General features: G+C 34.2%; 1 protein-coding gene and 1 pseudogene across 1 annotated transcript; one reads left to right on the top strand and one right to left on the bottom strand.

Moving 5' to 3' along the window:
- Positions 1-672: 672 nt before the first annotated feature.
- On the bottom strand, positions 673-2,020 carry LOC120357227. Its single transcript, XM_039447249.1, has 2 exons — positions 1,144-2,020; positions 673-1,097 (listed from the first exon to the last, which is right to left on the bottom strand). Exons 1-2 carry the CDS (start codon positions 1,602-1,604, stop codon positions 1,067-1,069), a joined length of 492 nt encoding a protein of 163 aa, XP_039303183.1. The 5' UTR covers positions 1,605-2,020; the 3' UTR covers positions 673-1,066.
- Positions 2,021-4,058: 2,038 nt separating this feature from the next.
- On the top strand, positions 4,059-15,704 carry LOC113004628 (annotated as a pseudogene).
- The last annotated feature ends 571 nt before the right edge of the window (positions 15,705-16,275 follow it).

Below are 16,275 nucleotides of genomic sequence, written 5' to 3' on the forward strand. Positions count from 1 at the left end.
GCTCCTCTTTTCAGGGCAGCACCCACGCCATCGCATGCTCCTTTTCCGTGTGCTGTAGCATGGAAATGCCATTCCGCCCTCACACCGAAGTCATCTTCATGATGTATTAAATTCGCCATATTAAAACGATTCTTATAATGCTGTTTCGCTCCATCTGTGAAATATATTAATTTTTGTACATTACAATCTTTTCTTATTTGCTGCATTATAATCTTCTGGCTAACGTAAACAGCTGCCGTGTCGTGGGAAAGACAGTCTGATAAGATGAGAATGCTGCGATGTTTGACTTCACTTTCCTTCCGGTAATAATAAACAATTAGATGCACAGTGCACTGGTCGTTATTGTAGTGGAATGCCTGCGCTGCATTTTGCACGATAAATGTATAATTTTCGGAAAAGTCGCACTGAACGAGTACTTCCCCATTTTTTAGATTAGTCCTTAGGTTTTCCAAATAAGATGACTGTTCTTTTGCGATAAAGTGATGAGTCTTTAAGTTGATCAGTTTTGCACACAATTCTTGCATGAAATCTTCCACAGGAAAATTATCAGTCCGTAGAGTGGCTCTATCTCTTGACTCCCAAACGCTAAAAAGAACTTCAGTAACCTCAGCTTCATCGAGAGGGCGAGTAAAGAGGTTATAAAGTTTATCTGTTCCAGGACAGGTTACACAATTATTCAAATGGCATTCCGGTTTCGGTTTCTGGCACATAATAGCCTTGAGACAGTCTTTGTAATCTTTAATTGGTTCTTCCAAGTTCTTCGTTAAATAAGCTACATTGATCGCATCAAGCATCAGCTTACAGTTCTGATGCGTAACACAAACGCACACGGAATGAGTACCGCATGCACCAGTAAGAACACAATATTTTGGACTCAATTGGCAAAATTTGGAAAAACCAACAGGATGATCAATATTTTCTTCCTTGTACTTAGCATGAAGCTCTTTCAGATTATAAAGTACAAGACGTTTTTGTTCTATAGTTTTTTTCCCATCACTTTTTAAAGAAACTACTTCTTTTTTTCCGGACATGATTCTACTATTTGAGTCATTGACGTAAAATTGTTTCACTTTCTCAACTGTCTCGTCGGGTAAGCTCTGACCAACTTTAGATGTTATTTTTGGTAGAATCCCTTTTGAAGATCTGAGATCTTTCGCTTTTTTAGCCATGTGTATTGTGGTACCGAACTTTGACGCAATCTTTCGAATGGACCAACTTAGAGGAGCGATAGTTAATATGCGCATTCGATCAGGGTCATTGTATGGTAAGCTGGAGAACTTATCTTTCAAAGCATTCAATATCTCTTCCAACTCTTCTTCTCTTGAAATCGTTTTTTGATAACGCTTCCCTTCTGATTGTTCAGTACTAAGATTAGTGGTGTTGAGGTTTTCATCACTGACATCAAGATCGAATGTATTCAATGCATATGCTCTCTTTCTACATGAATGGCAAATTTTTGATTTCGGATCTAATGAAGGGAATTTTTTGAGCAATGACGAAGTAATGGAACGTAAGTTTTTTCCGATATGATTATCAGCGTCGTTGGTCATAAAAGGATTAACACACCTATCACCATGCCTCAATTTTTGAGAAATAGTGCTCATCGTTACAGATAGTCCTTAAAAGGACTAATTCAAAGAGTAATCTTGAAAAAACTGTTCTGAAGGGTAGTCACAAGAAAGAACTGATTTAAAAAGTATTTCTCAAAAAAAGTGATTGAAAAAGTAGTCCTAAGAAGAACTGTTTGCAAATGTAGAAAGTACTGACATGGAAAATTTGTCAAATATATCCGTAGCTGCGAGCTCCACAGCCAGTCATACTTAAGAACGCAGGGTCGCAATTTCTCTTGCGAGTGCGCCGCTACCTATGCTCGCCTCCTAGCGGACGCGAACGTAACTACACAACACAATGTGTGAGAGCATGATTATATTATTACAATAAGAATTAATTAATTATGATAAAACTTATATAATTAAAATAATAATACGACAATGATTAATATTATTAGAACAATGCTTATTTAAACAAATTACTAAAAATTAGTAAGGTCTCAAAAATAGATTTTCTATCCTTTTGAGTAACGAACTTTTATATAAAACTAATTTTGATGTACCTTTGACTTTTTCTGACCGCTATGTTGAATCCGTCATCTTGATTTTTATAATTATTTAAGGCATGTAATATCCCTTTCGTGCCCGTAAGAGGCTGTGGGAATATGTCAAGCATTTTTCAAATCTACTACGCCAAGTTGGTCGTTGCATTTTCGCAATTTCACTGCTTCTGTCCGCCATATTGCATCCGCCATCTTGTTTTTTGAACATCAAGGCATATCATATCTCTATCGTGCCAAAAAAGCCCCTAGAGACATGAACAACATTTTCACAAAGGTTTAACAATCAATTATTTACATTTTTTCGCAATTTTACTGCTTTCAGCCGCCATATTGGATCAACCATTTTGAATCCGGGAACGGGCCACACGGCATTTAAAAGTCTATATCAATACCTATTTTTTGCGCCCAGATAGAAGTTGTTAGGTGAAGAATTGTTCTGGACCTGCGGTGTTCGATTTCACATGGAATGACCCATATATATAAACGTTACCGACCGGGCTGTGGTCGTACAGCGCTATGCGCAGCGCAACACATTTTTTGTTTCTGTTTAGCTATCTCACTCCCACATATAAGTTAGTGAATAAAGTCAGTCCATGTATGTTGCTAGCAGAGTCAACACGTTTTGTATTAATCTGCCCTTTTATCCTAGCTAAGTATCCTAATACGCCTGCGTGTTCGGACACGTTTGTCCATTACCGGAATGTATTTTTATAATTTCGTCGATTGCATCACAATCGACCTGTTGCAATAATCTTCTTTACCATTTCGGTTATCATTGTCGTATCGTCCCTTTGATTCTAAAGTCGGATATTGCATAAAATGTTAATATTTTATAATTTTTATGTAAATATACAAATATTTGTAATATCACATTATATAATGGTAATATTTATTATTCTTTATGTAAATATACAAATATTTGTAATATTACATTATATAATGATATTTATTATTTTTTTATGTAAATGTACCATTATTTAAGAAGAAAAAGATAAGTAATTATTCTAATAAAAATATATACAAACTCATTAATATAAAAACAAATATTTTGAAAACGGCTACAACAATAGAACAGGGATAGTAGATACTTAATTAAGCATTATAATTTAAACAATAATTAAGTGCAGTGAATTTTTAATAATAAATGTCATTTGTGTATATGTCGGTGAATGTTTATAAGATGATACTAAAAATATCTTTATAAACCTAATGAAAATTTTTTTTTGATTAATTTGTTACAGTTCCTGCACTTTGGATTGAATACGTTTTCGTCTTTTCTTTATGTTTCTTTTGCAATTACATTTTTCCTTTTATTTTGATAAATAATTTTGAATTAATAATGTCAAGATGTCATATGTGCAACCATACGTTTCCTTCTATATTATTATACAACAAACATCAAGTTTTCCACAAAAATATGCCCAATCTAAAAATAACATGCTTTTTTAAAAATTGTGGAAAACAATTTAATAGATATTTAAATTTTAAGAAACATATTCTTAGATGGCATACAAGAGATAATACGCGTAATAACACAACTTATTGTTGCAAAGAAAGGAATTGTAATGTCTGTTTTACAAGTAGAAGAGATTTTAATACACATCTGTACAATCACATAAAACAAAATAAAATTGGAATCTATTGTAGTTACTCAGATTGTTTTACCAATGTAATTTTCAAAACAGTCAATTCTTACGCAGTACACATATATAGATATCATTCATATAATAGTTTGAATAAACAACGTATTGATACCAATAATCAAAGAGATTCAGATACTGACAATAATTTTGGTACTAATAATTGTAACTTTGAATCAGAACAAACTTCGATTCAGATTTCCGATAATGCAATGCATTATGTAAAAGCTATATCAGAATTATACTTGAATTTATCAACAAAATATTTTTTAACGGAACGTGCTTTACAAGCTGTAATAGATAGTATGTCATCTATAATCGAACTTATTCGACAACATTTTATTACTACTTTAACGGAGAGTGACTTACAAGATGACGTTAAAGAAAAAATTAAAGGTATGTTTCAAAATAGTTATAATCTCTTTTCAAATGTCTACAGTCCTGTAAATGGTTGTCTTAGAAATACATATTTGAGAAATAAATACTTTCAAAAAAACTTCAATATTGTGTCACCCAAACGAATAAATTTAGGATTTGGTAACAATCACGAAGAATGCGATTATCATTATATTCCTATTTTGGAAACATTAACAGTTTTATTACAAAATTTTGACATTCAACAATTTTGTTTAAATTCTCAAAATTATTATGACAATAACATATTATCTGATATACAAAGCGGTAGTATAATAAAAAATAATAATTTTTTTAATAACAATAAAAATGCTTTACAAATTATATTATATCAAGATGCATTTGAGGTATGTAATCCGTTAGGTGCATCGAAAAAGAAATTTAAACTTGTCGGTGTGTATATGGTCCTAGGAAATTTACCTGCTTATCTCAGGTCAAAAGTTGAACATATACAACTTGTCATTCTATGTTATGAAAAACATATCACATTTTTTGGTTGGGAGAAGATATTGGAACCTTTAATAAATGATTTAAGAACATTAGAAAGAGATGGAATAGTTATTTCTGTTTGTAATAAAATAACTAATTTTTTTGGTACTGTAGTTGCTATGTTAGGTGATAATTTAGGAAGTCACCAAATAGGTGGTTTTACAGAAAATTTTCATTCTTCCGAATATTTTTGTCGTTTTTGTGATATAACTCAGAACCAATTGCAATTAAAACATGTATGTACAAATATAAACAGAAATTCAAGCAACTATAACTTACATGTGAAACAAGCGGAAACAGAGATGAAAATTGTAAAAGGTATAAAAAGAAATTCGCCTTTGAATAAACTTGATCATTTTCATGTATGTAATCCAGGATTGCCACCTTGTATAGCTCACGACCTTTTTGAAGGTATTGTTCCTTATGATTTTATGTACTGCATTAAATACTTTGTTAAAGAATCTTGGTTTAGTTTTGAATTACTAAATTTTCGACTGAAAAAAATTAAAATTTTTAATGAAAATGAAAGTAATAATATACCTTTTATAAAAGCTACAGCTTGTAAAATTACAGGTACCGCAAGTCAGATTAAAAGATTATTACTAATATTTCCTTTAGCTGTTTTTGATTCGGTTAAAGATACTGAAAATAATATTTGGTTATTAGTACTGCATCTCATAGACATTTATATATTTACTAGACTGTTGACTCCCTTATTTACCGAGCCTAAAGATGGCAACAAAATGTATTACATAGCCTGACGTAAGCGGTAAAAAACAAAATAAAAATGTTTGTGTGTGTGTGTATTTCTGTTTTGTTTTTCTAATACTTATGAATTCTTTATATCAATGATATGGATAGATATTTTATATGTATGCATACCGCTTGCTTCGTACGCATGCGCCATGAGTTTTATACATACTTTTTGTGGCCATGTATTTCAGGCAAGTTAACAGTCTTGTAAATATATAAATGTCTATGCTGCATCTCCGAGAAATTTGTTTTTTGATATGCGCTCCTGCTTTATCTTTTAATCAAATTGCGTTATTACAAGAAAAAATTAATGAATATTTATTGCTAAGGTTAAAATGTTTTCCGGATATCAAATTAAGGCCAAAACATCATTATATTTCTCATTATCCTTATTTGATTTTAGCTTTTGGTCCACTTAAACATTTATGGACTTTGCGATTTGAAAGTAAACATAAATATTTTAAGAATATCATTAAGCATTCACAAAATTTTAAGAACCTAACTAAATTATTATCACAGAAACATCAACTTTTACAAAGTCACTGTTCTAAAAATACGTATTGTACTTTCGTAATAGCAGATAATGCAGAAGAATATATTTCAGAAAATTTTATTAGGAGTATAAATAAGTTTCCGCCGTTTCAAAAAAATAGCGCCACTAGTATGTTATGGTTGAAATTGTCTGTTGTAAAACGTTATATCGTAAGGTTGGACATCTGGCAACAACATAACCTTAAAATATTAGCGATTTTGTATCAGCGTCATATATCTTTTTTCGTGCGAAAATGTCGAGTTTTGAGCTGAATAAGCGTCATTTGCGGGAGCTTTTGATTTACTTCTTTAATTTGAAGAAATCTGCAGCCGAAGCGCATTGATTGCTTGTAGAAGCATATGGTGAGGCTGCCTTAAGTGAGAGAAGTTGCCGTGAGTGGTTTCACAAGTTTAAGAACGGTGAATTTGACGTCGAAGACAAAGAACGTAGCGGAAGGCCGAAAGTGTACGAAGACGCGGAATTGGAAACATTATTAGATGAAGACTCGTGCCAAACGCAAGAAGCACTTGCACTTACATTAGGAGTGACTCAACCAGCAATTTCACATCGCTTAAAATCATTGGGAATGATTTAAAAACAAGGAAACTGGGTTCCATATGAACTGAAGCCGAGAAACGTTGAACGCCGATTTTTCACATGTGAAATGCTGCTTGCCAGGCATAAACGAAAGGGTTTTTTGCATCGTATAGTCACTGGTGATGAAAAATGGATTCATTACGATAACCCAAAGAAGAAGAAATCATGGGGACCACCTGCTTCAACATCGACATCCAAGCCGAACATTTATGGAAAAAAGCTCATGTTGTGTATTTGGTGGGATCAGCTTGGTGTCGTGTATTATGAGTTATTCAAACCGAATGAAACCATTACTGGGGCTCTCTATCGAACACAATTGATGAGATTGAGCCGAGTACTCAAGGAAAAGCGTGCCCACTACTACTCCAGACACGACAAAGTTATTCTTCTGCATGATAATGTTCGTCCACATGTTGCGGCGCCAGTCAAAACCTATTTGGAAACACTCAATTGGGAAGTTTTACCCCACCCGCCGTATTCACTAGACATTGCTACTTCTGATTACTACCTGTTTCGATCGATGGCGCATGGCCTGTCTGAGCAACACTTCACATTATAGACATGAAGATACAAACAATTGGGTCGATTTGTGGATAGCTTGAAAAGATGAAGCATTCTTTCATCGCGGTATCCGTATGCTGCCAGAAAGATGGGAAAAAGTAGTGGCTAGCGATGGACAATACTTCGAATAAAACATTAGATACTGTTCTTTCACAATAAATGCCCAATTTTTGATAAAAAAAACGGCGGAAATTTATTTATACTCCTAATAGTATCAATATTTCTTCCGTTATAACAGATTATTTTTACAATAACAAAAATGAAAACTTTAAATACGTCGCTTTACAAATTACTTTTAGAGGCATTATGTATAAAACAGATATGTGCATCTGCGTAGGAAAAAATAATTATGGTTATTTTATTATATGTAAAATTAAATATATTTTAATAAACAGTAGTTATAGTAACGTATATTTTGTTGGTACAACAACAGAAATTATATATAATTCTGATTTTGGAATATATGAACCATTTGAAGTTAAGAGTCAAGAATGTAAAACAGACAAAATCTTTTTATATCCATACTCTTCTCTACTTACACCACATCCTGTTCTCGAAACTTCTTTACACTTGATTCCCATTTATATTTTTAAATATGCTCCTGTGGATTTATAAATTTGCTTTTTAAAATGTAAGTAATACTTGCCAATAAGCAGATAATATTTTTTAAATGTTTTTTTAATGTTTTTCAAATAAAATTTTATTAAAAAAACATTTAAAAGACATTAAAAAAATACTGTTACTTTAATAAAATTTTATTAACTTTATTAACGTTCTTTTAATAAAGTTTTATTTAAAAAACATTAAAAAACCATTTAAAAAATATTATCTGCTCATTGGGTTATAAGCATTTATAATGTGTAAGTTGTATGTTGTCACGTATTTTTCTGACGCCGGAGAGCAACGGCGAAATACGCGATCAAACAACGGAATAACTCGCGAAACACGCGCTGGAGCGACGAACGAACCGAGAAACACCAAATGCTCGCACCAAATTGTGAGATTGGGCGCCAGTCGCGATAATACCGATCGCGTCTCCGGGTACACTTTTCAACTCTAAACATGGATCCACGCGAGAATGCGTCATGCCGAAACGCGAAATTGTCGCTCGCACGCGGCCAGCTAGCTCCTCTAATCGGTAGAAGGGCGGGGTAGCGGAGACAGGGACGAAGCGACTCTCTTACGGGAGGAGACGGGTAGGCGAGAAATTAAGTAAAATCGGGCCGATGTAACAGAGATCACATATATTGCAGGGCATAATAAAGACGGCATACAATAAAGTAAAAAAAAAATAGCGGTTAACGTAAGAAAGAAAGACAAAGAGATAAGGAGTTGACAAAAGAAATTAATAAGCCGGACGCGGGAATTATCTCAGCTCATACCATAATTACGCCACACGCGCCGATCACGACGACTGGCTCCGCGCGAAGCGCGGCAGCCAATCACGCGCGTTCTGAACGAGGCGGCAAGTACGTGAACGCCGAGCCTTCGCTAAGGCGAATCCAGCAATTTCGAGACAAAGTACGCTGCGCAAAAAGAGTCGCGCCGGCGACACGCAGTCGCCGGAACCGCACTACAAAATTAATAGAACTCGCGCGATACACCAATTCACCGATATCTCGGGCGGCCGTATGATCACGGCCGTAACACGACTCACGCACGTGCCGAGGGCTTTGCGGCTTTCCGGGAAGCTGGTCGTTCGCGAGCTTCTACGGCGGGACGGCTCAAACACACGCGGCAGCCGACAGCTGGGTGCCTCGACGAGGTCTCGTGCTTGAGGCGGAGAGCCAGCCAAACACTAAGAAGCAAGGTGCGTTCAATCGCCACGCAGCGGATGCACTCGCACACTAACCTAATGGCTCCACCTCAGAACGCGAGCCGGTCGACACCGACAGCTCGTGGCTTTACACAGCGGTTAGACGGGTCACCTCGACTCCAGCACGGTTCTTCCTCCGCTCCTCGATCCGCGGGGACTTGTCCGGACCTGGCACACTCTCCGATAGCCGCTCCCGATATCACCAGCCGATATCTCCCGATATCTCGCACGCTCGCTCACGCTTCGCACAGCAGGGATCGCCGGGTCGCACGCAAAAGCCGAAAGGATCGCGCTCGGTGCGCGATCGATGAGCGCTACCCCTCCCACAGGGTGCGCGATATCCTTGCGCCTAGCGGCGGCCTATCAGTGGCCGCCCTTATCTAGCCGTGACGTCACGGCAGCGTAGTGTCGGGTCTCCGCAGGTGTCGTGCGGTCCCCTTCGGCATCCGACATCCTCGTCGCTCTCGTCGTCCTCGCGGACGACAGCGGCAGAATTTCTCTGCGACGATTCTTTGCCGCTACCCTCCTCGATGGACAGCCGGCATTCGACGGCCCTCGTCCTGGCCGTTCGTCCGCCCCAGCCTGTCCATCAGCCGTGCCACTTGCGAACCTCTTTTGCGTGGCGCTTATCTGTCGCCACGTCTTGTTTCGTCCTCCTCTCCGTCGGCGGTCTCCGGTGCGCCGGCCCTGGACGATCGCCTTCTCTTTTTCCTGCCGCTGTCCGTCTCCCTCGCCACCGCTTGTTCTTAGGCGACGTTTGTCGAGGTGCCCGCGGTTACATGAAATAAGCCGCGAATGAGTAAACAAAATAATACGCTCCGCAGTCCTGCCGGAGATTTCGCTCTCTCGCTGAGTGCCCGGCCCCGTCATACGCGCCTCCTTGTGCTACGCTTAGGCGGAGGACGAAGTGGCGAGACAGACAAAACTGCCACGTCACAATGTATATATTTTTTATTTTGCAGATGTCGTATTTGTTCAAAGTTTGGTTTGCCGATAGAAAGCAAAAAATTTCATTAGTAATTAATCAGTCTGAAAATATGTTATCAGAACTTATTACTAAAAGTAATGTAAAGCTTGGCATTACTAGTTCTGTCCTTGTTATGGAAAAGGATCAAGGACGTCCGCAGGATTTTTTTCAGTGGGGGGGCAATTTTTTCATCCCAAAATGTTATACATTTCTTTGTTTCTTTAATTATATACACCTTTTTGTTAAGAAGCTTTCTCACCGCGACAAGGTAGGTGTATGCAAAGAAAGATTTGTTATATTTTTATTGTTTTTTATTTAATTTTTTACATTTTATTGAAATATTTTTTAGTACTTTATAAATATTTTATATTTTATTTAAATTTTATTGCCTATTTTTTATTTTACAAATTAACAAAAAATGTATTAATGTTTTTAAGTTTTTTTTAATAATTTTACTTTTTTTTCTTTTATATATCATATATTGTATGTTTTGATATTAAAGTTATGTTTTAATTTTATGTTGTATTTGTGTTAGAAAATGCAAGTGCAATTCTCCTATCATTGAGGGCAAAATCATCTATTATCTTTTTTATAAATTCCTGATCTTCCTTTTTTATTCGTTCTCTGTGTACACTTAGCATGCAAAGGCCGTTAATACGATCTTGGCACATTGTTGATCGTAGCCAAGTTTTTACTCGCCGTAACGTACTGAAGGATCGTTTAATGGTGGCTGTAGTTACTGGTAAAGCTGAAGATATAAGAAGCAAACTTTGTATCTTAGGTACAAATTTTGCAGCTTTAATCATATCTTCAGCTGTAGATAAATCAGGGTTTGAATTTACTATTTGATATCAAGCACGTTTTTCTTCTTTTAAATTACATTTGTAAGTCTTTTTGATAGATTGAAATATATCGTTACATTGATCGTGATCAACTTACGTAGTTCTTGTGGTATAGTAGATATTAAAGAGCTGAAAAACAGTGGTATTTTCTTCTGAAAATCTCGTATTTAATGAAGTTTTAATTGAGTCAATATCCGGTAAAAATATTGATAGTTTATAATAAGTATGTGGGTCATTTGTATTATAATTTGCTCTTTTCGTCTGGTGAGTAGCAGTTCGGGGTATTTTTAATTGAATATCAAGCTCCGTGCACAAATCCTTACATTCTTTGTAAATATATGTAAAGACATCACTCTGTCGATCGTGATCTAATATTGCAACCAATTGTTTAATATGATTTTGAGCATCAATTAAATTGATGTCTTTATTTTGCAATTTATGCGTAATTGGTTCCAATAAAGTTGAATATTTGGAAATAATAAATAAACATATCACAAACGGTGGCTTTGTGGCAGCACAATAGAGCATATAGGTCTTAGTTTTAGCATCGCTTGTACTATTCGAAATTTTATCAAGTTTATCCAAAATTTTTATAAATCCCTCTTTAAATTTACGAATAGATTTATGTTGTTTAGACCATCGAGTTTGACAAAGCATTGGAATTGAAGGAATTAACTGTCTTTGAATGTTACTCTCCCTGAAAAATTTAATTATTTCTTTGATTGTTCCAATTGCGTTTCAAATTTCTGGTAGTGCATTCAAGTCATTGACTACTAAATTTAATCTATGTAAGGCGCAATGGATAAAATTAATATTTAGGTATTTGCATTGAATAATGGCTTTTACTCCATTTTCTTTTCCTGCCATGGTTGAACACCCATCATAGCCTTGACCCACACATTTTTCCATATTTAAATTTAATTTTTTGCATTTCTCTAAAATCACATTTGCAATGGAATGAGCGTCAAATTTTTTTAATGCAACATATCCCAAACATTCTTCATGCAAGGTCAATTTTTCGTCCTGAAAAAAAGCAAATCTGATTCCAAATGAAAGTTGTTTGACTCCAGCAATGTCTGCTGTTTCATCGGCTAAAATTGAGAAGCCTTCGGATGCATTAGCTAATTTCACAATATCTTTAGTAATAACTTTTTCGCAAATGTTGTTTAGTTCATGCTCAATTCTCACTGAAGTGTATTGAGCATCCTTTGCCCCTTCTAACAAGCAAACCTACCCAACTGTTACACTCCGATTTTGATGAGCTTTGAATATGTTGTAGTCTAGGTCAAAATAAGAGACACGTATTTTTTTATAAGGGCCCATACGCACTTTTAGGGGATGAAACACCTCTTTGAAGAAAAAGACTTTTCTTTTTCGAAGCGTATATCGTCGAAACTATAAGAGATAGAAAAAAATGTTCTAATTAAAAGTTAAATGGCATGAAAAGTACTATACAACAGTGATAAAAAAAATTTTTTTTTTTAATTTTTTTTATACTTTTCCTCATCACCTACCAATTTTTTTCAAAATTTTTATTTCTTTTTATAAGCGGAAAAAAGTTTATTTTATTACGAATCCAACGATGTATAAGAAAGTTATATTCCGACATTTCCATTTGCCAAAAATAATTAAAAACTTCTCTATATTCATGGTACGCGCACCCGTCCGTGTGCTACGGAAGTGTCCCTTTCCAATTTTGACGAGTTTTTAATATGTTGTTTTCTATTTATTCTATTTCTATATTAATTAGTTGATTTCTGAAAAATGTGTCTTTGGGCTACAACTTTATCATACATGTTTAAATTTGTTGTTAGGCTATAAGTTTTGATATAAGATAAATTTTAAATTTTTCAAAAATTTAGAAGAGGAGGGAAGAAGATTTTGAGAAAAATGACATTTTCAAAAAACCTGAGCGAACGGTTATAAAGTACATAGAAAGCCATAAAACTTTTATTTGAAACTTTTTTTTATATCTTTTACCGTTTCGACAGTATTACCTCAGAAATTAAACAATCAATTTTTTTCAACAGCGTGTTTCACCCCCTTAACGGTCATATGGGCGTATAAAAAATGCGTGTCCCATATTTTTATGTGTATTACAACATATTAAAAACTCGTCAAAATTGGAAAGGGACACTTCCGTAGCACACGGACGGGTGCGCGTACCATGAGTATAGAGAAGTTTTTAATTATTTTTGGCAAATGGGAATGTCGGAATATAACTTTGTTATACATCGTTGGATTTGTAATAAAATAAACTTTATTCCGCTTATAAAAAGAAATAAAAATTTTGAAAAAAATTGGTAGGTGATGAGGAAAAGTACAAAAAAAATTAAAAAAAAAAATTTTTTTATCACTGTTGTATAGTACTTTTCATGCCATTTAACTTTTAATTAGAACATTTTTTTCTATCTCTTATAGTTTCGACGATATACGCTTCGAAAAAAAAAGTCTTTTTCTTCAAAGAGGTGTTTCATCCCCTAAAAGTGCGTATGGGCCCTTATAAAAAAATACGTGTCTCTTATTTTGACCTAGACTACAACATATTCAAAGCTCATCAAAATCGGAGTGTAACAGTTGGGTAGGTTTGCTTGTAAGTGCTCTTTTAAAATATCATCAGATTTAATTCAAAACTTCAGCAAATCTCTGAAATTTCCTTCATCTGATTTTTTACCGCGCAATGGAAGATCATGTGTACCACAGGAGACAATTGTAGATATAATGGGCTCTAGTTTCTTTCGATTTATTTTAATTAATTTAGCTCTGGAATCGGAATTTTGATTAATAATGCTTGCTTGTTTATTTTGCGTAATATGAAGAAAATTTGTACCATCTGCAACAGCATTTATATGCCATTGTGATTTTTCGTGATTATGTGCAACTTCGTGGAACATTTTATATTTGTTAAACGCTTTTATAATAAAAGCACTTTGGAAACCTCTATGTACATTTTGTTTAAAAATAACGCAAAATTTGCACAAACCACCTCCAGAAATTTCAAAGTATGCTAACCATGAATATAATTTTAACCAATCGGTACGAAAATTTCGCTGTTGCCCTTCATTTTTAAAATTATATTTTTCCGGACGAATCCAAATATTAGTCATTACATCATATTTCTGCTCGTTAGATAATTTTAAATCGATATAATGTCCTATGTCGTATTTTTCAAAATTTTGAGAAACGATTACATCGGCAGTAGGAGTATCTTGAATTGATGTGGAAAGATCATTAAAAGAACAAAAACTAACTGATGACGTGGAGGTGGAAGGATAAGATTCTTCTTGAGAATTATCATTTTCAAGTCTGGATTTTTAATAAAACGATATCTCTGTTTATTTTCAAAGATTAAACAAATAATCAATGTAAAATTTTAATACTTGCAAATAGTCGCGAGACTTAAAAATCAGCGTATGAGAAAGTAAAGGCACAAATAGTGTGACAAACTGTGTGAGTAAACAGTTTCTAGAGCTGTCTACTTATGCTATTCGTGGCTGTACTTTGTACACGAGTAAAGAGTTGTAAGTATGCGACGCCTAGCGACCAGAGTTGTAAGATTCCAACTCGAGAGTCACAGAGTCATGGTGGTAGGGGAGGACGCACGCAGCAAGAAGGCATGTCCGTGCGTGCTCCTCCACCGCCATGACTTTGTGACTCTCGAGTTGGAATTTTGCAACTGCTTGCAACTCTGCTAGCAACAGAATAACAAATTCACACAACGAAAAATTCGCTGTATAAAAAAGCACCTTTATTGTTATAACAAATTTTAACAAATTTTCACAAATTAATACATGATTTAATTTATTAAGTAGAAATTTCAAAGAAGCGTCGAAAACAAGAATTTGTGAAAAAATTTGCTTTTCCACGGGGGGGGGCTGGCAAGTGCCCCATTTGCCCCCCCTTGCGGACGCTCTTGAAATTTTGAGATACAGTTATTGATGACAATGACGTTTTAAAATTTTGTTCTGCTGAGACTTTAATTTTATTACAATCAGAAGAGTCTTGGTTATCTCAACAGGAAACAAATTTACACAGTACGGCATCCTGTCTCTATAACTTCTAATTTAAGTGAATCTTTATCATCTTCATCAAGCCCTCGACGTGTCTCATCACCGATCAATATATTACATACTAAAAGACAATCAAATGTTGAAGAGATTTGGACAAATTTTCGTATACCTTACGATGCCTTGGAATCTACAGTGCTTAAGGAATTAGAAATAGGAAAACGCAACAAATATGTAATACACGCTGTTGTAAATCGTGTAGTATCTGAAATGAGAAACATGCAAGAATTTATTCCATCGAAAGCATTTAAGATAATAGCCAAAAAAATTGTTGATAAATATCCACAAACATTTCAAGATATGGACGAAGATGGTAATCGTTTTGGCGATGGAATATACACACTATATTTGAAACTTCGAGACAGAAATTCTTATCTTAATAGACCACATATGAAAAGATCTTTAAGTCAAACTTTAAATATACCATTAAAAAAACAAAAAAAAAGTTTTATCTGCCAAAGCTGGATGTAGCAATTGGCAACCAGAAAAATATGATGAATCAGAAACAGAGGCGACAATACAAAATAAGGCAGAGTTTCTTCGTCAAGTGGTTCTCCAACAGGAATCTACAGCAAACAATTCTGAACTTCAAAATAAAATTTATTTATATCTTGAAATAACATATTCTGCACAAAGATTATTCCTTAATAACGTCCATAAACCACTAACAATTCAAGATATTAAAACTTCATGGCCAATGCTTTTGCAAAAAGAGTATATGTTCTGGCATTATCATAAATTAATGGGACATTCTATAAATATTTTAAAGGATCAAATGTTAAAAAGGCAAACCAAAATACTTAACTATGGACATCTTAAAAGATATAATGACATTATTGATTCAACTGATACAATGGAAATTAAATTAATCAAAATTATTATGAAACATTTTAAAGAGAACTTCAATGGATTATTTAAAACATATCCTGTAAGTTTTTTTAAACATATTATAATTTTATATTATATTAAATATATTATAATTTTATATTACATTAAATTTTACTACTAAAGTTTATTTATTTAATATAGGAAGGAACAACCTTAAAGGAATTAGAAGTGCCTCTTGCCTCACCATGCATTATTATTATAGGTAATCATATTTATTTATAATTATTCCTAATTATACAAATTTAAGAATACTGTTATTATATCTTTATGTATATGTTATTGTTACAGATGATGTGACACGCCAAATGTTTTATTTATTTATAGAAGGTTTACAAATTGAAAGAACATATTGTTTCTATGAAGCTTTGGAAATGTTAATGTGCGCATATTATATTTTCAACATGGAATATCCTATACATTATGCGTGTACACTAGAATTTTTACAGAAATATTTTTTAAACATTCATCCTACCTACGGTACAAAATCGACAACGTCAATTAAATGTAAAGTATTATCACTTTTTAACAAATTGAGGAACATTGAAAATGTAAATGAAGATAACAATACATAAAATTAGTATTTTTATTAAAATGCA

The sequence above is a fragment of the Solenopsis invicta genome, chromosome 3 (genome assembly GCF_016802725.1).
Source record: "Solenopsis invicta isolate M01_SB chromosome 3, UNIL_Sinv_3.0, whole genome shotgun sequence".
Classification (NCBI taxonomy): Eukaryota; Metazoa; Arthropoda; class Insecta; order Hymenoptera; family Formicidae; genus Solenopsis; species Solenopsis invicta.